Source organism: Thermobia domestica, chromosome 1, assembly GCF_964235325.1.
Source record: "Thermobia domestica chromosome 1, izTheDome1.hap1.1, whole genome shotgun sequence".
Classification (NCBI taxonomy): domain Eukaryota; kingdom Metazoa; phylum Arthropoda; class Insecta; order Zygentoma; family Lepismatidae; genus Thermobia; species Thermobia domestica.
In genome coordinates this window covers 340226404-340249996 of record NC_137454.1, presented here as the reverse complement: position 1 = coordinate 340249996, position 23593 = coordinate 340226404, and the positions used below count along the sequence as shown (strand labels likewise).

The window sequence follows — 23593 nt, the reverse complement described above, 5'->3', positions numbered from 1 at the left end:
TTGTTTGTTTTGAGGGGTCGTTAAGATTTGGGCACGATTTTAAACCTTTTCTAGATATTTGAGGTGAAAAGCGAGATTGCCATATGCATTAGAATTCTCAGAAAACCTCTCAATTGGGGACTTTGTTTTTTTCCTTAATATCTAATGGATTTGAACTCCACTCCCCCAGTGGAAGATGATTGCGCTAACCGGCTAGCCACCGAACTCACCGTTGAGAGAGTTACCATCTTCCTCACTTACGTAATGTCACTCTTATATTTTTCAAATATAAAGAGATCATTCAACCAACTTCTTTGCATACAATTTAGAAATACATAATAAACGTAATAGACATCTCACTTTATTAAAATGCACAATAGTGTTTACACACAACCTTCCAGAACACTAAACTAATAGTTGTCCACAAACAAAAAAGTCCGGCAGCACTTGTTTCATTATCAAACAAAAATTCGCATGTATCGGGGTATTGGAGGCTGAGGTATGAAGAATTGGATTGCGTCTTATCTTCTTAGTGAACACACAACCCTACAAAAAATGAATGTCTGAACGGCCGTCATTAAATTCAACTTACAGTATTCACAGTTACATTCACTTCTGTCTACATGATATGATTGGTAAAAGTATACAAAGTTAATATATCACGATCACGACGTAAGACATTTTTTCTTTTTTCTGTTCTTCTATTAAGCTGTGATGTATAACATACGATCTATTACAGGATGCAGAACGAATTACCAATTTAACCAAATTTGTTGTATTACTACACATCTCTTTCCGTCTCTGTCAACTCTTTTCGATCAAGATCTCGTTGACGTGGTATGTTTGCTTTCAATATCCCTTTCTTCGTTTAGTGAACAATACAGTAACTATTCTGAATTATGTTACTGCGCAGGCCTCGTAGATAAATATTTTTTCTGAAGCTAATAGTTTCTGTTTTGTCCAAGCAACCTTGTTTCCTATTCCCAGCAGGATCCTATTACATTATATGGAGAGCATGTAGGTCTAAATGCCTCATGTATTACATATCATGTAGCTTTAACTACTACATGTAAGCACATTGTCGGTTTCAAGCAAAGAAGGAGCACGTGGTCACAATATACAGCCCATAGAATTGATAGCTGTTAATGCAGTTTTAGTAATATCTAACGATGTAGTACGTAAGTGGAGAAGGCACTAACTTCCCGCGCCGTCCACCCGAGTTCGAATATACATATCTTTGCTTATTTTTTTACCAATTTGAAACAAAGTCTTGTTTCTTTCGCTACAGGTAGTCACACTTTTCATATTTTTTGTCCTATTTTGCAGTTAAAGTAACTGTTTATTCTTATTAATTTTACGAATACAGGATCTTCTCTTTGGTTCTATGTGAAACATGCGCAGGTAGTGAAAGACGCTTTTGATTATAACAATACTAATAACAAATATTACTAGCTGACCCGTGCGTATATTTCGCACAATATAATTTTATATCATGTGGAAATAAGTAAGAGTGACTGACGCTTCCTCACATCATTTCGACGCGTCTTATGGGTCCACAATGCCCAACGTCGGTCCCATCCCTTTACAACCTCATGTTCTCTCGATACCAATTATTAACATTTTGCCTAGAGATGGCTCTGCCGTGGCCCTATGAAACCCCATGGGAGTGCCAGAGGAAGCTCTTTATTATTGGCATTGAAATCGTTTATTTTCACTTGTATAGTTTTTAATCGAGTTTTGGGGTCTGGTGCTGACACATATTTTTTCGACGGGCATTGTGGGTGCACAGTGTCCAACGTTACTCTCATCTTTTTACTATCTCAGGTTCTCTCGATATAAATTATTAATATTTTGCCTGTACGGGAGACTGGCGTTTCAATCATTACGTTTGATGAAGAATTGAGGAGGATATGGTGTTGCAACAAACACCTTTTAATAATTACATATATAATTATTATTATTATCATTTTACTTATCACTAATGTTTCCTATCACTATTTCCAATGCAATGTGCTATTAAAAATCAAATTAAATAACACTTTTCGGCATTCACGCTCTCGAATTCAAAATACTTGATTTAGAATTCTCTATGTTATGACAAAGCACAATATAAAATTTTCTCAAATACGTTTCACAAGTTACCTCACTTTCAATGTGTAACTTTACATTATCACTAAAAATCGTCTTGTTCCAATGGGAAAATATTCCCCTCCAAAACCCCGAACCTGACCGTAGCGAAGGGCGCGAAGCTCCTTTAGGTGATTAATCGGGTCCAATATTTCAATAAAAGAGGATAAGTCCCTTCACACAAATATTTAACGAAAGAGAAAACGTCACTCAAACATTGAGAATATTCATCTAAGGGACAAATTTGATTCCTTTTGAAGTTTATAAGAGGTTTAACGGCCGACATTTCAACATTTTCATCTGATTATTGTCGCCAACGAAATCATCCAGGACATTTCACCAATTAATGTTTGTGCCAAGTTTGGTCTCAATCTGATGAAAATTACGGCAGTTATGGCGTTCAGAAAAAGCGTTATATATATTTGTATATATAGACAGACATATAGAAAGAGGGAAACTTTCAGACCGAGGCTGATTTCTGTCTTAGGGGTGATTATCAGCAAAAGTGCGTATAATTTTGTGGCATTTCTTACATGATGGTCTCTGCAATAGGCACATTTCTAAAGAAATTTGCCTATTGTAGAGACTCACATGTGCGACATTTGGAAATATTTTGTTTTTCCGATCACCACCCTCTGATACATACCCTTGATTAGATATATCTGGTCCCTCGTTTTCATGCCTTCACTTCTCTAATAAATGTCACTGGAATTTTTAACTCGTTGACTTGAAATATCAAAAGGGTAATACGCTCTCTTTCACGAAGGTTATTAGAGAACAAGTTGCCTCGAAACACTTCGGTTTTCGTTCGGAGGGAGTCGGTGAAGATCGTAATACGTCACCTGGAGACCCAAAGCTTTAAAGACACTTGAGGACTATATGATCATTCTACAGCTTTAAATGCAATAAATAGAATTAGAATGATTATTTTAAGCAATAAACCTGGTGTACTGGAAACTAACAAAAACACAAATACTGTTGAAAATGAACAATTTATTTTAAGCAAATTTCTCTTAAAATGTGGTGTTGTATGTACTGATGAAATGCTGAAGACAATGACCGAAGACAAAGATGTTATTAAGTGAAGTGTGCGACATTGAGACAAAATCAGCAATGGAAGAAGATGTCTGGCGTATATAGCAGGTTGGCTTGCAGAATAAATAAATAATAAGTAAATAAATAAATAAAAATTAAGTAATAATAATAATAATAATAATTAGGGCAACCGAAAAGCATAATAGCAATTTAGACATATGGTTCCTACCTTGAACATGGTTGTGATTGTCTAAGGGCCTGGAAGACACTAATTTTAAAAACATAAAAAATAATTTTAGAAAATAAAGCATATAGCATAATTTAAAATATATGGCACAATTCTTGGAAAATTCTGTTTAACTGTAAGTTTAACATACTCTATTAATATTTTTTAAACCAATAATGCAAAATCATTGAGAACATAACAATGCAACAATGAAAAGCTTATTTTTATTTCTGTAACCTTTTTGGTGTAATCCTTTGATGTAGTGAAAAGAAAAAAAGGAAAAGAAGAAGAAATCTTTTCGCCAGCAATAAATAGCACACAAAAACTCCACACTATATATATTGTTAAGTGTGCCTCTTGAACTGGAGCACTTTTTGTACTTTTTGGTGGTATCTTTTACTTTCTCTTTCTAAATATATATATATATATATATATATATATATATATATATATATATGCATCTCTAATGTGGTGGAAAAAAACTAGCTCTAGTAGAGCATATCTTTTTACAGTGCATTGAGTAGGAAGTTCAAAAAATATGAAACAAACTGGTTGCATAAAATATTAATAAATAGATCAAGATATTTACAATATATAATGTATAGTAAATATTATACATTACATATATTAGTGTAAAACAATAATCGAAATTAACAATAAAGCATAATTTGAAAAAAAAATAATTACACAAAAAGTAAAGCATAATGTCGGTTGCTCTAATAATAATAATAATAATAATAATAAAGATAAATAAAACATCCTTATTTAAGTAATCAGTGGAATAGAAATGTTTTCGTTCATCACTTTCCGCAATTATGGATTCAAAGCAGGGGTGTAGTCATGAGGAGTTGTCCTATCGGGGCTATCCCCCCAAATGATTTCCTGGATCCCCGAAATGACCAACGTTTAAAACATCACCGTAAGATTACCTCGCTTGAGTCATTTAAAAATAACGAAGTTTGCATATAATTAATAATCTGTAAATTATTTACTAATCCTTACCGATCGAAAAATAGTATGTTCTCTCTTCCGTGCACGGAATGACCAAATGCACAGCTTTCTACCACATTTGCTACAATCGATTGATCTAGTGCTCCTGTGCGGGTCTTGTCCAATATGAAGCATGAAGATATTTTGTATAGACCTATTTTAAAATAACTGTGAATCTATGCCAATATGAGAATTTTTTATGGTGTTTCTTCAGTCGCGAGTAATAAATAAATATTTTTTCAAGAAATCTTAAAGAAAATAAGTGAAATTTCAAAGAAAATTAGTCTTATGTAGATAGGTTCTGTGTAAAAGTGCTTAAGTTGTAATAGTTATGCACAAAGGCATAACGTTTGGTCCGTAGAGTAAGTTCTTGGTTAAGCAATGTAATAGTTATGCACAAAGGCATAACGTTTGGTTCACAGCTGTAGTTCTTGGTTAAGCATTGTAATACTTATGCACGAAGGAATAACGTTTGGTCAGGAGCTGAGTTTTCTATTAAGCACAATAAAAACTATCTAGTACATAATATTTGTGGAGAAAAAGCAAAAATAAAGTTAAAAAAAACAGCGTTTTTAGTTTTCCGGGCAGAAACCAAAAATTTTTGTTTTCAGGCCATAAAATCACTAAGTGTAATACATTTTTTGCTTTGTAAATTGTAGCTGCCCTCCCCTCAAAAATGACGGGCTCCTCCTAGGTAAAACTGCGGGCTACACCCCTGATTCAAAGCTTGTCTCATGACCATATGAAACAGATCACTGAAGAATGGGTTTTGTGTGTAAAATATATGGAAACACAGTTTTCATTGTACCATGGAAGAACAGTGCGTACAGAAAAGATACAATGAAATGTCTGGGCGGAATTATTTGTGGGAGTAATGCTAACGTGGATTCTGAAAGTGACCACATTTGTGCGAATGAAAACATTTTTCAGAATTGAGTTCTTGAATAGCTTGGCAAAAAAGAAAAGTGTTAATGTTTCTGTAAAAAGAGACGGAAGTTCCCAGAACAAACGGATGAAAAAGATCAAGAAACGTGTCATGTGAGTAAGGTTTTAACACAGTAGAAGATTTTTGTAAAACACTAACATAACTTTTTTTCGATTATTATTCTATGTAGTAAATTACAGACACTTAAGTTTGATTCTGCATGCAAGCAGCAAAAAAGTATTTTACTATGTAACGTTTATTCAGTATAAAATTTCTGATGCGAAAACCCTCTTCCTTATTAAGCGGTAAAAAGAGCACACAGTAGTTTCTTTTTTTTTGCGCGCTTTACATGTCTATGGGTAACGTCATTCCTGGACAACCAATGACCGTTCTGTATGGGTAAGAGGCAACCTGTTCTCTAGTAATCTTGCTCTTTCACCACCTATCATGTGCTTTATCCATTAACAAATATTTAAAAAAATGGTACTTCTTGGGATAAACTCGAATTGACGTACCTCGGATTTGCAATCTAGTGCCTTCACCACTACACCAATTTTGTTTCTTGGAAAATGGTTAGTTGTGGGTCAGTTTATTCACATTTGTATTTTGTATCCATTTCATTAACTTTTACCTTTTTTCTCTGTTTACCAGCTCTTTCTTAATTCCTCTTTGGGTGTCGTCCTTTATTTACAACATTCACTATTCGTATTCATAGCTTGTGCCTCTCTTCAATGTCTTATTCAGATTCATATTTTCTGTTCACCCTTCACTACACTTCTTTTGTTTGATTTAATTTTCATATTCTCCACGGTTATAGCGCAGGAATACCAAACTCAATATATATATATATATATATATATATATATATATATATATTACTTTTCTGACCGAGAGTACTCTATTATGAATAATCACTTACCTTATGCTCAGCCTTAAACGTGATTAATATCTCGCCTTCACAAGCAGTAAGAAATTACGCGTTTGATACAAATTTCATTGACTGAAGTAATGATTATGTCCGTTAGCAAATAACTTATTGTGCATTTAATAAAATCAACCAGTATGATGTAATGATCTTATCTTTATATTCTTTATTAAGTGTCATAATTACTGAATTTTAACAGAAGTGATATAATTATAATATTTGTTATATAAATTTCCACACTTATTGTGAATAAGTAAGAACTTCTGTAAGTATGACGTGGTGCTACCTCCGGGGCTAAAAGTGTCACCACAAAAAGGGTCAAGCATTTTTCTCATGTTAAGTAAAGAAACTTATTTCGTAACAGACGTGTACAATAAGTACATGGTAACGACTTGAGACCAGCATCATCATGAATATCGATGTAATAAAAACCACTACTACTTTTAATAATAATAATAATAATAATAATAATAATAATAATAATAATAATAATAATAACAATATAGAGAAGTTGACTACGATAAAATATTTGACAGAGAACTAAAAATAATCAAATGAACGGGCACAGACCCAGATTAAAGATGAAAAATTCGCATAGGAAAGTTTACCGAACTTAATATCAGAATTAATAATGAAGAAACTAAACATTTGTAAACCCATACTTTTGAGTAATAAATATACTTCTAGAATACAGGGTCACAGAAATAAACACTTCAGACGCAGAGTACAGAACAATTTATTGCATTTCTGCGTAATGTGTGAATCTTGTATGCAAAATTGAACAGAAAGTAAAATTTCAAATTTAAAACCATTTCTGCTATGAATAAAATAATAACCAATTGAACGCATAAGACACATTCTAAACTTGGCACAATTAGCGGCATCTCACGTATGGAGGCCAACTAATTCGGAGACATCTTGAACAGAAATTTTCCTCTTGATACTGCCATACAAGGAAAAATCGAAGGGAAGAGAGAAGTGGAAACAAGAACACAATGGATCGATGAAATGAAATTTTTAATATTGGGAGTTAAAAGAGGAAACCGAAGATCGAGAAACGTGGAAGGAAACCAGACAAAAACGTTTTATTAGTCATAGAGGACTGTTAGAAGGCGAATTACTTCATACTTAATAATAAGCATTCCAGTCGTGAAGTTTAGTATCTACATTTAGCAGTAATGCGTCGTCAGGACTGGAACGCTTAGAGTTAGTATTGTGTTAAATATAGGTGGATTACACGTTCTGTTACATATTAATGAATGCACCGAACTACTATCTGTAAAATGATAATAACCAGCATCTTTAGAGAAGAGCTTAAAACGTCCCAATGTAGGGAGTTCGAGATTTCGAACAGAAATATCGGTGAGAAAGTTAACATTAGATATTATTCATCACGACTGGAACGTATAAGGGTAGTATTGTATTTCTATTGAACACTTTAATCATACATAAAGAAACTATTAAAAAATTATCTAACATATTCCATATTTAAAAAGGTGATGTGTGTATCCGAAAAACCTGAGGAAAAATTCTCCCATGTAACACACTACGACCACACTGTACTTCAACTCCACTAAGACCACAAGGTACTTCAACCCTTAGTGAAATACTATAACCTATCACTCTTCGCAACCACTGCGGTAAACCGTCACCTACTATGTTTGACGTCTCGGAAACACTTGCTGAAAAAGAGCATTATATATTAAAATTTCTTATGTATATTTATTAAATGTAATGTATGATTGAAATAAATTCTACGTGGTGAAAATGAAGGAAGCACAAAGAAAGTTGACATTCCGTTCCTATAGAGAGTGAATTTCTACAGCTAATTCCAAAACGTACTCTTCATCCGCAGTAACTGAAGATTATTCACACGCCATTATGATGTAAGCACGGTTGAATATTGGTTAGACCTTGCCTCAACGCAAGAGAGAAACAAACTGATTAAAGCAAATTTTCTGTGAGGGCAAAATGAAGAAGTCATTTCCTAGCCAAATCAGTCACTGTAGTTGAAAGTCTTAAATATTTTCGTTATCCTTCATTCCCTTTTTTCTCTTGCGCTTTTTATCAAAAGTCGTCTAACTCGTTTCCCATTATAGACATAGGTCTCAGGTACTCTTGTTAGTTGTAAGCTTTGACACGAAAAATATCTGCACATTATCCCCTTATATCTCATGATTTTAAGCAACAGAGAACTGAAATTCTACAAGTGTACAATAGAATAACAACACACATTGCTTTGCCCAATTATGCATTAATCTATGTAAGAAATTACTATTTAAAACAAAGAAAAAAGCTGTAAAGTTATAACTTGATCATATTTTGTTACAGAACACGTATTGCTGTTTACACCTAAGTAAAATAAAATATCGAAGCACTGTATTCGCTTGACAATACCGAAAGAGTATAGTTAAGTATTCATAACTTCCTTCTCTTTGTAATGTTATCGAATGCTATCAATTTCAATTGAGTTTTAATCCTCTCAAATTCTCTAAACTTTGGCAACTTAGTTGTCAAAATTTATTTGTAAAATGATTATTTTAAGTTTATCATCTTATGTTTTTAAACCAAGGCTAACGGAAAAGATGAAACGCATAAAAATGGTGGAGTCAGGAGTGAGAAGCATTAAAAAACTCAAAAAAAAAAAAAGGGAACTATCGTGATTTGGGACAAAACCAATAGCCCTAACACCAAAAGTGATCATTCTTCTAGTGAGCAACCTTAACCCCGTAATATCGTAAGAACAGGTAAAAAGCGTTCAAGAGAACATATTATTTTGCCGGCAAAAGTAAAACGAAAAATTATTTTATTCATATACTTTTCCAGAGGTACAAGTACATATGACGAGACACTCCATCTTAAGGCATAATCTTCTGAGAACTGGACTTTTGCCGGTGAAGTTAGTAAGCCATATAATACAATAACCTACTTGCAAATGAGGAAAGGCTGAGTTTCTGGTTGGTCTAGTACGAGTTGGTTCGTGATACGAAATAGATCAATAATAGAGAAATCATAATAAGGGAAAGGGCTCAGTAAAGTTAATAATACTTTTTTTTTAATCTCGATAATTCCTTCGTGCGATCCATATTTAGTATTCTTAATTACTAAGGTGTTTTGTATCTAAAATAATGTTACAGTCTCAGAACTGATAAATAAATTAATACTAAAATATTATCTTTTATACCATGAAAATATTTTGAATGAGAGGGTAAAGATATAAATAAATCGGCGAGGTATTGTTCCCTATAAGAGGAAATGTATTACCGTATATTGTCGCAACTTAGAAGCGTGTCAGTATTCTATCCTAACACTCAAGGCCAAGCGTAACAAGGAAGTTTATAGCAATTTACCGTTACCTTTGGATACTCATTTCAGAGACGAACTGTCTCACCTTTTACAACGTTACGCATTAAGTTGCATTATTTATGTGTTCAAATGTTGCGATACAACTAACGCAGCTTCAGATGAAGGAAAAAGAAATTTTTGAAGTATTGCAAGTTTTGAATAGTGATATTGATACAAAGCATCCCCAGACGAGATAAACCCTTTAAACGTACCTCACAACCTGCGCATTGCTACCAACTTCTTTAGTATAATTTTTTTCAACATCTTCTCCGCCATCGTTCTTGTCTCCAATAGTGGCACACATGTGACTGCTGGACTCTTCCGTCATGTATGTAAGATCAGAGGACCTTGGCCTGGTGTCTGTGCGAAAACGTTCGGCATTTACAAGTAAAACAGCATCATCTTCATTCTTTCCTGAAGGGATATTCTCTCCTTTTGTTGCATTTTCTCTTTCCTTGTATTTCGAAGATATAGTATGAGGATCTGTATGATCATTATTGTTACTTGTACACAGTCTATAATTACATTCTTCAAATGACTCGTTTTCTGTTTTCATTTCAACTTTAATAGGAACGTGTTCTGTTTTCATTTCAATTTTATTACAAGCAAAGTTGAAATCATGTAAAGCCATTTCGGGAACATGAGACTGTCCAAGTTGTTGATTTGAAACTTCTAGCAGTTAGTGTTCAAGAAAAACCAATAGATCTGAAACCAAAAAGGAAATATTATTCGGTTTAACAAAACTTATGAGTGGCCCGGAAGACGACAACGATAATTGCCTCTTCAGGTGAAATTAAGTTAGTAAGTGGAATGGTTTGAGATCAGACTAGGGATGTAAAAAGTACTGAAAGCAGTAATTTAAAATATTCGAAATTTTGCTACTACTTAAAACAAAAAAATTATATACCTAAATTCCGAAAATACAGAAATATGGAAATACTGACCAATATCCAATTTTTAATTTTTTTCCCCTTATCAAAGAAAAACCTTATTAATTTTTTTCTACTACTTACATACGAGATATTATAGGCCTATATTTTCTTTCTTGCATATAATTTTCTTATACATTATTACCTTTTATGGAGGTGCGATTCTTGCTTTTATTTTCTATTTCCTTTCAAGTAAATTTACCAATACTGAACGTACGTTCAGTGTTGCATGAGAACAAAAATATCTTCTACTGTTATTAGCTTATTTCTGTTAAAGCATGACATGAATGCTATACAAATTTTCCACTTAAAAATGAATAAGATTTTCAAGACGTACTGCACTACTTCATAGAGAGATTTGCTTGCTCTATCGAGGCTTTGATCTTTACTCAAATGCATGTAGCGCTAGCAATATCTAGTTAAATTTATTTTTTTGTCGTTGTCAAACATAGACGTATTGGTTAAGGTTAGACCCTAAGAACATGAGTTCCTACCGAAAAAAAACGGACTTATACCCAGATGGGACACAGGCTAACGTTAGAGTATCTATGGAGGTCTTTTATGGGATGTAATGGGGCATGTACTCTCCTAATCTTTTTACAGTGCAGCGCTACCTAAACTACATTAACGAAAGAACAAACGGATTACGAGCGTGCGTAAACGACATATTTTACTGATCTGAAAAACTTCATAAACAAATACCCCGTTACCTTCTTTTTTCTTTTCGGACGTGTTGATGTTTTTCGATATTTAAAACACCAAAATCAATGTTAATCAAATTTTATCACGTAACTTCCCTTTTCCTTTGCTAAATCCCTGTTTACAGTTATAGCTTTTTCACAATTTAAATTATCCTTCCATATTAGGACGAAGAAAGAAATAATTTTACATGAGCTGGTGTAGTTTTGACGCACATTTTCGAAGATTTACAGTTAAAATGAAATACTTTGCATAGAAAGGCATGAAAATACGAAATAATACAGCTGTAGTTTAGGTTTACAAGTGTACGGGTATTACCTAATCATTACAATTGCTTTACGACGGATTAAAGAAGTAAATGCATATGAAAAATGGCTCTATTATATGCCGCTTTCCAGTAGCGTTGTATTTCTGTACAGTGCACAGACGCTACAAGTTTAGCGTTACCACTATGAAACCGTAGCAAGTACTATTGAAACACATATCAACCCACCTATTTTTACTAACTTCCCTTACGCTTATAACCACCTAGAGTGACACGTCTGCTTCATTTTCTCACCCCCCTCGCACTCGCTCTGCCTTGAGTCAGGTATATACCACTTGTGCCTTCTAATGTCCACCTAGCACAGGGTGATTAATTTTTTCACAATGGTTGTCACGTTATACATTCAGAAGCTGTGCTTTTATGCAAATCGTAAATTAATTGTAATTTTCCAACAATTACTTTTGGATGCCCCAATGAATTTTACCTAAGGCTAGTGGCATATTTTCATGTTGGCAATTGCAAATTGTTCAGCGTCAATAAGAAGGGAATTAGTGAAACAATGATACGTTTTTATCTATTATTTTGAAGAGTGGGCCATAAGTAAACCTGCACGATTTCCTCTACCTTACAAACAAACAATCGTATATTATTTTTCTCTTTTTACAAATATTGGTTTGAGTTAGACGTGACTTCTAGTATTTTATATCATAGGTACCTGATAATCTTGTTCCAAAGTGTCTTTTTCTACGACAGTGAAAATTTCGTTTAGGAACTACAAAATCCCCCCCATAAGGATTTTTCCGGTCGGACTGCAGTAGGTTTACAGGTGCATTTGCAGTATTTTTTTTCAATCTCAGAAAGAAATCTTCTAAACTCATTACTTCTACAATTATTTCTCGAATGACATAATAACACTGAGTACTAAACACTTGTATGTACGGGGTGGTCGAACATACCGAGACTTCGCTTTTACAAAGACATATTTCCAATCAAGATTTATCTTACGTTCCTTCGTGCTTGTAAGAAGTTATCAATCTTAAATTATACCCTGGATTTCATAGATAGTAGTTTAGTTAGTAGATGAAGCGCAAATCCTTCTTACTATTCTGTTGGTTTGGTGTTCTTATCCGGAAGCGATGTTTATCTTTTGTTAGAACAAAAATGGCGAGAAAATATAACTGATAAAGTCAATCCCTTAAATTTTGAAAAGGATTTTAGTGAACGTGCCGGTAATCTTTTTGCTGTAGAGGCACTTCACACCTATCAATAAATTTGATCAAATTTTGGATATTGTACGAAGAAACTAAAAGCAGCAAATTATTCCCTTTGAATTTATGAAGATTATTAGTGAGTGATTGATTGTAGGAAGGCACGCTGGGAGGAATCTTTCCCAATTCGTGCAGTTACTAGGGTGATCTCAGGACTCACACCCAAGCACCAACTTCGCACTGTCTGAATCACTTCCCTAACAGCACAAAATCTTCCCTAGGATGTCCCATGGCCCTCCCGCCCGGGAAAACGGGACTATCCCGGGACGATCCCATAGGACTCCTGCGACATCCATGGGACTGACACGCGAATTCCAGATGTCCGCGTTTGTCCCGGGAAACGGGACGACCCGTGGGACTCCAGCGGGAGTCATGCAGGAAGAATCCCGTAGGAAACCAGAGGATATCCTCAGGCAGAACCACGTACGCGAATGGGATAATCCCGAGACGATCCCGTGGGACTCCTGAGACATCCGTGAAATCCTGATGAGAATCCTACGGGACTTCAAACGGAAGCTCATGTGTAACCGTGTAGCATTGCACCAGAAATGACGATGTGAATCTATTGACTGTTTTCAGGCTCTGGTTTCAGATTTGCAAACACAATGTACAGTGCAAATCAAACGGAATATTTGTTATTTCACGTGTAGCTACTTGAGAGGCGCCTTTGAAAAGCCAGAGCCTAAAAATAACCAATAGCTTCACTCTGTAATTACCGATAGAGCTATCGTGCAATACCACAGGGTGGCCTGTACATGAACTTCCGCTTCAAAGTCCCAGTGAGTCCCGTCAGGTACATATTTATAGGCTATAGGCAGTGGCGTATTTACGATTTTGTTTCGGGAGGGGCTTTGCTATCTTTCGGGGGGGGGGCTTTCCCTGGAAATGTGAAAATTCTGCAAGATATTTCATTTACTTTACTATACTAAGTAAGATTTAGGGGGGAGGCTTAAGCCCGGAAGCCACCCCCCTAAATACGCCACTGGCTATAGGTAAACATTTCAAAAGCAAATGTTTGACTCGTTGACTTGCACTCTCTATTACCGCAGTAACGTTTCCAATGATATTAGCTATGGTTAGGTAAATTTAAATTTCGTGAGAAAATATATCAATTGGTGCCTTTGGACAATCTCCTTGTTGGCGGGATAAACTGCAAAATGTAGCCAGTGGATGCTTGACGCCACATTGTATCATCATCAAATCCTTCAGACGTCTTCCTTGTGACAAAGTGATCTGTACGATTCAACATAGTCATATATGGGACTATGCGAAATAAGAGCGAAGATGTAGCTATTTACAATATATAAGTTATCTGCATATAGTATTTTTCCACATTACTTGTAATAATAACTAACTTAGTGTTGTTCAGCTGTAAATTTCTCCTCAAGGGATAGAAAGAAAATAAGAATGGAACATGATTCAACTAGGAAAAAAAAACTGCCTTTTCTGAAACATGAACCTAATTAATCATTAATAACCGAAGGTCACGTTTGGATCGTAGTTATCTGGCATCTGTGTAGCAAAGAAAGATATGCTTAATAAAACAAATGGGTTACACACGTACAATCTTTTATTCAAAAGCTATCATACATGAAGGGATTTTTTCACCCTTTCAAAATATACATCTAGGGTTTTATAATGTGAGCATTTGCATGTTCATCCCGGCTTCAGTCACATCGCACTTTATGTGTATTCATTTGCCTGTCAACATCGCGCTTTGTTCATCCCCTTTCCCTACAAAATGGAAAAGGAAAAAAATTCTGTTAAAAGACGAAGTGAGTGCAAATATTCATAAAAAATTAGCCACAGAAAAATCTAATAATTACGTTAAATACGTATGGATGTATGGAAAGTAGTAGGGAGATGACACTTGTTGGAATTACTCGCTTTATTATTATGATCCAGTCATAAGACAATGAGACCTGTTTTGCTTGAATTGAAAAATCTTTTCGCTAGAAATATGTAAGTACATGTGATGCTGCGAATCAGTCGCGCTTCTGACAAGAAGTGAATATAATACTAAGTATTAATTATAAACCAACAACGAACTTTAAAAAGCAGAGAAAGCACACCAAGTTTGGATTTAGTTCGCATAGCGATGAATATATAAAGTTAGCCTTTAAATCAGTAATCAAGCCAAAAGGCAAAGACAAGCAACATAGCTAACTGTCCAGGCCAATCGAGGCACACACACATTCCAGTTCGAGCTTTGGATAATGATGTTTGTCTCTTTTATTCATTGTTGAACATTACTATCCCTTGACGTAAGTAAAAAATTGTTTCAATGAAAAAAAAAAAAACTCTATCCATTGAATTCATTTACTTTCTTTTGTATCAGATGTCATGTAAAAAGTGGAAAACGGAACATATGAAGCCAAATTACTAGCATTACTTTGTTACAAACCTTGAGATAGAAGTTAGAAAGGAGCAACTAAGTAATAAACAAAATACAATATTGATACAAGTATTTGCAATGGGATGACCAAAAATTACCCGAACCGTACAAAAAAGAACAAGATTTCCGCTGGACACACACACACACAAACACACACAATGAAGATAATGTGAATCAACTGTGGTGTAGAACAGGGTGTCTACTGGTACTTGAAATACTGGTATTTGATTTTCTTACTGGAAATATTGGAATGTACTGGAAATTATTGTCTAATACTGGAGAAATATAAAGATTTCCTTTGAGACCCTTCAAGATGGCAGTCCCATTATCTGGGTGTAGGTGATGATAAAATTAATTGGTCAAACATTGAAAGAACTTGGTAATTCGAGAAAGAAAATCAATAGTGTTTCCTTTTTTTTTAACCCACTAGTTTCTATGCATTCTTTCCATCAGAATATTGAAGAACTAGCTTTATCAACACATTTTACAGCTTCTTGAATATCATAGTATGCCTTTTTTTTTTATCCAGGGTGGTGTTTTGAAAATTTGTAAGTCAAGAAGTCAACTCCAGTAAACACCCTGTAGAATCCCGAAGGACGATCGCCCCCAAGCAGTCTTTTGGCATGTTTATAGTTTATGTGAAAGTATATCGTGTAGGATTTCTTGGGACATGGCAAAATAACATTAAAAACGAAGACTGCCTGACCTGTATGAAGATAAAAATACAGAACTATAATAATTACAATAGCCATCTACACTATTTAAAAGTCATAAAACGTATTTAGTAGACACATCCCACTTCGTAAATGGGTTTCCATGCCTATCGCGGGTGCGTTACACATGCAAAGAGAGTGTATTATTAATTTTACAACGACTTTTCTTAACTATTAAGTAGGGTCGCACAATGGTGTCTTTGGTGCGACATCAACAATACATTACATTATAATACAGAATAATTTTATGTATTATAATTGATTGCTTGAAGCTTCCGTTCACCACGTCGACTAAGCAAGAGCAAGCAATTTACAAACCTAAAAGTGTCAATATGTTACTTACGTTTCTCTCTTTTCATTCTTTCCGTTGCGTGACGAAGCCAGCTTTGAACTGGTCTTTTGATCTCAGCATCTGTAGCAAATTTGCTGGACGCGTGTTGCCTCACTGTCTCTGGAAATATAATATTTCTGAATGAGAAAAACTGGCAAATTTCTGCAATAGATATGTGTTATAACAAGAAGGAATATGAAATATAATATTCGACATGCATTTCAATAGGTGAAATGAGGTTCCAAAAGTTATGGGATACAAAGATAATAGGTCTATTGTGCTATGCCTTCTCGAGCATGGCGAGTGCAGCAACTTGGAATGGCATGGACTCGACAAGACTTGGAATGGCAAATCACTATACAGATTATTGAGGTGGGCGAGCTTTTTTTTTATTATTTTTTTTATTTATTTATTTATTTTTTTTTATTTAACAGAACTAGTCCCAGGTATTTGGTGACCGAACTTGGCAGGATCATAGTCGACTAAGTTTCAGAACTAGAAGTTGCGAAACCTTATTGGCTACATCCACATCTTATCAATTGGACTTTTCAGTTTTAATTTTAAAGTTCCAGCCTTTTTTAAGAAATAAACGTCGGTTTTAGCGAACTGGCTATTATACAGTGACAATAAAATAAATTTTAACACCATGTGTGTTGATTTCCTCGGGGTTTTCCCATTTCCTTACATTTCTTTCATTTCACCATTTCACTTATTATTATCATCAGTCTCCTTTAGCCTAGGGCATAACCCTAGGAAAATTAATATGCAAAATATCTGCTTATGAAAAATCACACCGGCACGATTAAAGCGGGAGCTTTTCGATGTAAAATATATATATACCGCCCAGCTCTGTACTGAAACTGGACAATCCAGATTCACAGAATACTATCCGTATTAGAATAAAGTGAAGTGGGCGAAGCCCAAATTCTGTTGTTCCCTAGTAAAAAATCAGATTGTAATTATGCTAATGTACTGACTGCACCAAACCGAACAAGGTGCTTTTTACGAAAACTTGTATTTTAAGCGCATGACTTAACTTTATTACGTCATTTTTATTGATGTCTACTTTCGGAGCAGCCTTTTATGTTGTGAAAGGGCTCATCAACCTCCTGTTGCATAAGGATGTTAAGGCTACACAAACTTAGTTATATGTAACCTAAATAAATAAAGAAATCAATTTGAACAAAAAGTAACAATGTGAAAACAATATGGTTTAATCAAATTCTTTTCTTTCGACAAAACATGGTTTCTGCCAACCCTGGCAATAACAAGGATTTATGAGCAGTAAGCACAATACGTTGTAGCTTTCCATTACTTTTACATCCAACACCGCCTTCCATCACTCACTGGCGGGTGTAGGACAAAAGCTCACTAGACCTTTTGTCTAAGCTGACTAAATATATAAATAAAAGAAACACATGACTGGGATAGTCATCCATAGTTTTCGATTATATTTGCGAATTACCACTTTTACGTAAATCACACCGAGCAGATTAAGAATAAGGTAACATGTTCAAGCCAATATTACCCTTCACAGATATTGTTTTTCTCTTTTCCTCCTCTTTTCAGAATACAACCCTCGCTCAGCTTTTACAATTTGAGTTACTGCAATACTTTTATCTTTTCTTATATTACAAATCGTTGTCATAAAAAATCTAAACTAGTATATTTTAATATATTAGCATTAAATTAGGTTTGCGTATTTTGCGAATAAAATATAATAAAGTGCGTGAAGAGTGAAGTTGCCTAACTGGGATGGCATTTAGTATTTCCCCCAACTCGATCCATGGAACTGGTACTGCAGCTTAGTGAACCATTGTGCTAATGAAAGAAAAAAAAAACTGCGGGGTTTCTCACCCCTTTCGCTCGCTCAGCTATATTTCGTAACGCAACTAAGTCACTTTTTTTCAGGATTGGCAAAAACCATGGTTTTTATTGAAAAAACCAAAAAAAAAACGGTTTTTTTTTGGTTTAAACCAGGTTTATTTGGTTTAAATAATTTGCTCTATATATTCATATCATATATGGACAGAAATAAGTTTGTTTCGCCTTGATGTTATTATGCAACAGCCGGGTTATGCTGGAAGGGGTCACATAAGCTTAAAGCGGAATAAAAACTGCTTCTCGAGTTACATCCGATAGAAATTGTCCTCCATTTGAACTCGGAACCAGGACTAATTGGCCACAAATGCGATACGTCTGCCGACTCACTCACGAAGGAATCCTGATAAAAATACGTTGTACTGATCTTTACATGCTTCTTAATATAGCTCTCAAGAGTCATTTCGGAAGGACAAAAAGATAAACAGTTGCACAAGTGAGACCATTATACTGAATTACATATGGACAATTTCAAAGTACTACGGAGTACAGAAGAACTAATTTAATTCAAGTTAGTTAACAACGACTTATATTGGTGACGACTTAATTTGCATATCACAAAGATACGAATTATTTGGGTCCACTTTGGCTCAGACTCATTTATACATAAATAGATATCGAAGATACTTCTCATTTCACTAAATGCCTCTCGTGGGGTCTGTATGACCCTTCCCCCCCCCCCACACACACACAAAGTACGGAATTTCGATGTATTTTATTAATAGTAAACATTGAAACAAAACAATATTTAGAATGTTTCTTTGATTGCAATTAGGCCTACATAACAATAATAACTACAAAAAAAAATCACAAAACAAACATTTATAAACTTACATAAAAAGAGTTGCTTTTGTAGTATAATCTTTTTGAGTAATGAATGGGGAATTTAGGTCTGAATATAATACGAATAATATACGGGAGTGAAACGTGATAACCCACAAATGTGTGTTCATCAAGATTTTACAAACACTTACACTTTTACGAACATTTTCGTTTTTTGGTTTAAACCAGTTTTTTTTTTTTTTTTTTTTTGAAAAAACCACCTGGCTTAAACCAGCCAACCCTGCTTTTTTTTTAAATCAAAATCACTACCGTAAAAGACTGGAGGAGAAACAAAAAGCAACCCCAAATTGAATTTCATTAAGACTTTAGTTCTTCGCATAAAATCTTTCGTCACTGGTGCCTGATAACCCGAATCACGCTTCACAGTCTCGATATTTGGAAATTCTAACCTTTCAACCTCCGTTGCGTTTTGAAGGGGTTCGGCTATTATTTGTAGTTGTAAGTCGCAAATATGTTCGGGGGGCTTCTAACCCCGTTCGCTCGCTCAGGTAGACCTGCATTTCGTAAAGTAAATAAACCACTTTTAATTTAAACATTAATATAGTGGAGAGATGTAACTCAAGCTACGTAAAAAAAAATTAAAAAAAAGCCTCCACAGTAGCCTTTAAACTGTTTCATTGCATCGTCTTTGCAAATTTCAACACTATGATGAAATTTGCATGAGATACGTCCGGTTAAAATTTGTAAAAAGGCAGATTCTGCTGCGCTGCTTTTAAGTGCAACACTGTTGTGTTTGCTTAAGTCACTTCACAACAGAAAAGAAACACAAAACATATGATGAAAGCAGTTTTAATTGAAAATAATCCATGTTCATCAATTTCGCTAACTAACACCTTGGCGGGTTAACTTTAGCAGACGGCTCTACCAAAAGAAAAATTTATAGGTCGAAAAATAGTGAAACGGTAATATAATTGTTTAAACTCATAAACCATATGGGGCCGCGGTGGCTCAGAGGTAGAGCGTTCATCTCTGGTGCTTGGGGTCCCGGGTTCGATCCCAGCTCGCGCCAAGTGAACTCTGTGGTGGACAAACACCGTGTGCGTGGGTTTTCTCGGGTTCTCCCGTTTCCTCCCACTTTCTTCATTCCACCATTTCAGTCATTTCTCATCATCACCGTTTCCCATAGCCTCGGTGCACAATCGTGAGACGTTAAAATAAATATTTCATTTCATTCAATTTCATAAACCATATGTGGGAGTAAGTAACATAGGAAAGTATATGTTATGGTGGAACTATTTGCTAAGGCAGAAGGCGGCTGAATACAAGTTAGGAACGAGATGGTAAGTGTTGTATCTGAAGATTTGGGAAATGGTTAGAAACAATGGTTGCAGTGCAAAGGCAAGGTTCTAGATTACTTGTCCCCCTTCCCATTGAGCAGTAATAAAGACAGAAAACAACGTGCCCTGCGGGGCTCTAACCCGCCTTCACTCGCTAACGCTCGCTCGGCAATACTGTATAAGTTAAATGTATAAACTTTAGTACAGAAAGAAATCTACCCATCTACTAATCCACATCGGGGACCAGTAATCTAGAACCTACCCCATGCAAATCATGTGTCACTTCAAAGGTAGAAAACAACTTGCCCTGCGGGGCTTCTAAGCCCCTTCAGTCGATCAGTTATGTAGCGTTTTGTAACACTAGTGCTCCAAATCTAGTAAAAAATAACTAGACAATATTTGCTCATCTTCGCTTTACCACACATATCTTAACAAAATCCCAGAGGCTGGTGCTGGACACTGAATGGCTGCTTATCAGTTTGGTACATCAACAATGCAGGTTTTATGGTAAATCAGTTTGCGTGCTTATTCTTAAACTGTACGCCATAATTTCAGCATGAAATAACAGTGTGAAATAAGAGTAAGAAGGTTTTAGATAATTATTTGAAACATAAAAAGTGAAAAATATTTTAAAAGATTCCGACCTATTGTAAATCTGCCCATTTGTTCATAGCATTCCTGCTCTGTTGAACTTTAAACATTGAGTACTACGGCTGTATGATAACCATTTCATCATTTTTTTTACAACTAGAATAACAACAACTCTTTTTTTTTTAAACCACTAAAACTTTCATTTCACACACTTACCGAAATCAAGACTAAAATCTGTTGGAACACTTAATATTTCACTAACATCAACCACTGCGTCACCGCTGAACCTCACGTATTCCCTCCAATACCACAAACCACAATGCAATTGTGACAAACAAATGACGGTTCCGAACGCGCACCACAGCACTGAGGACCAGGCGAAATTTTATGGTTTATATTTTCTTTTCTGCAGATTTTTAAACATATTCTTTTATTATGAGAGAAATACGTATAATTTTGTGAATTTCTATTTCCCGTTGCTAGTGGCCATCCTGCGGGACAACCGTGGGATTCCCATGCATATAGACCCATGCCTGTCCCAAGCGGGACTTCCCTGGGATTACCTATTTATATCCTGGATTTTTTAGGATCGTTGTGGGTCGTACGGGATCATAATGGGACGTCCCGTGGACTACTTGTGCTATTAGGGTTACAAGGTATTTATGCTCTTTGTCGGCCACGTAGCACGAATTGCTTTTCTTTTTTCATTGTAGGTACTTTTTTTTTGTACCGAGTATTTACACACATATGAGAGATTTTTTTTTTAAAGAATTACTCGTGCAGTTTTACTATACGGATACAAAGTATAAGTCGTACTAGCAGCAAGAGTAGGAGTAGGAATGGGTTAGAACTCAGCAGGGGTTGGTTGGTTTCTGTTCTTGGCATAAAATGAGCAAATTTAGGACTTGATCAAATGCTTCTGCACATTTTAGAATCTGTGGATCCGTATAGTAAAAGTGCACCAAATTATTTCTGATGGATCCCCTGAATTCCATCTATGCTAAGTAGGATTTTGTGATAAGAGCGAAAAATTCTGGAGCACCGTTAGGAGTGAGAAATTTCCGCGTGATACACTAACCTGGGGTAAACTTTAAAATACATGCTCCACCTTCGATCAATAAGTCAGTGTTGTCAGATTCAGAAAAACAGACTTCCCGCTCAAGGCCCTGAAATTTCCCGATCGGTAGCAAAATTTCCCGCCAAGAAAGAATATAAATCATTAATTAATTAAATACTCATTAATGATTAGCTAATTAATTATTCATTATATTAATAACTTCAAATTAAAATCAAATAACTATGAACAATCCGTCAGAAGAACATCATTTCCTACGGGAAGACAAATATTATAGGGCTATCCTTTATTTTTTATCTGTAATTTATTTGGTATCGGGAGAAACATACATATTTTGTGTATGTGTGTACCCTTACTTCACCCTAACATTCGGTGAATGACTGACCATAACAAATATAGTAAGCAAAGGGCCATAAACCCATCAATCTTTCTTTCTTCTCGCAGAAAAAGGATATTGGCGCGATTAACAATCAGTTCCATTTGGTTCGGTTTATAAACCTCTCTTGCTGTTCTAGTACTTTTGACCTTCAAAGAAGCTTACAATCCATGTATTATTCCATGTACAAAGAGATGAAGAAAAGGAGTGATAAAGAGACGATATGTAAAGAAAGAAAAGTTGACAGAATTTCCCATTTTCAACCAGAATTTCCCGCATTCCCACCAATGCTAAGAATTTCCCGTTTTGCGGGAAATTTCCCGCCATCTGACAACACTGCAAGGAAACTACAAACATCTTTTTGAAACTAAAAGTAGGGTGGCAGTGATGAAAAACTAAATACTCAAATATCAAACATCCCATTCGTAATAATGTTTATTACTTATTTTAATAAGTTCATTATCAATCCTGATGATAGCAAACACACTATACAATAAAAACTACATACTCCAACAATTTTAAGAACTCAATACCAATTCTAAATTACTAATTTATATGTTAATCATTTTCTATATTATCAAAAATACGTCTAATATATACAAAATATTAATCTTTCTTTTATTCCATTTCTTGTTGACTTCACATATAGTCAATATCAGACATTATTAACCTCGCATGCCAAGTATCCAGCTTTTCACATTGCTTTAGTTATCAGAAGCCAACAAAAGAGGAAACCACACTCAGCAGTCCGCATACGTTAAAATGAAAAACGACCGTAAAAGCATAACTCACATAATTAGCTCTGGCTCTCAAATTTTGCTCTACAGTCCAAATATAAAATCATTTTCGGTATAAAGGAGAATCAGTCAAGCGTAAAAGCAAAGAAAAACGCATTTATTATTACACATATTTATTCAATTTAATTTAAAATTTAAATATTCCAATTTTTAATCATGCTCTAATGAAAACATAACTACAGGGTTTCTATCATTCCAATTCTTGTTGACTTCACCAGGCCCGTACCCAGCCCGAAAATGTAGGGGGGCCCGCTGGAAGTTAGGGGGGGCCCGATCCAAAAATATTAGTTCATCCCAGATTATAGTTCATTTGCAAACCTACCGTGAAATATTTAGAGGGGGCCAGTAAAAATTTGGGGGAGGGGCCTAGACCCCCCTGGATACGGGCCTGGACTTTGCCTATAGTCAATATCATACATTATTAACCTTGCATGCCGAGTATCCAGCATTTCACATTGCTTTAGTTATCAGAAGGCATCAAAACAGGAAACCACACTCAGCAGTCCGCATATGTTAAAATGAAAAACGACCGGAAAATCATAACTCACATAATTAGCTCTGGCTCTCAAATTTTGCTCTTCAGTCCAAATATAAAATCAGT

At 35.1% G+C, this 23593-nt stretch overlaps 1 protein-coding gene across 1 annotated transcript in view; it reads right to left on the bottom strand.

Moving 5' to 3' along the window:
- Positions 1 to 21863, bottom strand: part of LOC145663601 (uncharacterized) — a 33242-nt gene extending 11379 nt beyond the window's left edge. Inside the window, exons 1-2 of the mRNA XM_081729714.1 lie at positions 21823 to 21863; positions 9765 to 10257 (exon numbers count right to left, since the gene is read on the bottom strand). Of these exons, the coding sequence (XP_081585840.1) occupies positions 9765 to 10183 (419 nt within the window). The 5' untranslated portion in view covers positions 10184 to 10257; positions 21823 to 21863. The remainder of the gene's footprint in view (positions 1 to 9764; positions 10258 to 21822) is intronic.
- Between the last annotated feature and the right edge of the window lie 1730 nt (positions 21864 to 23593).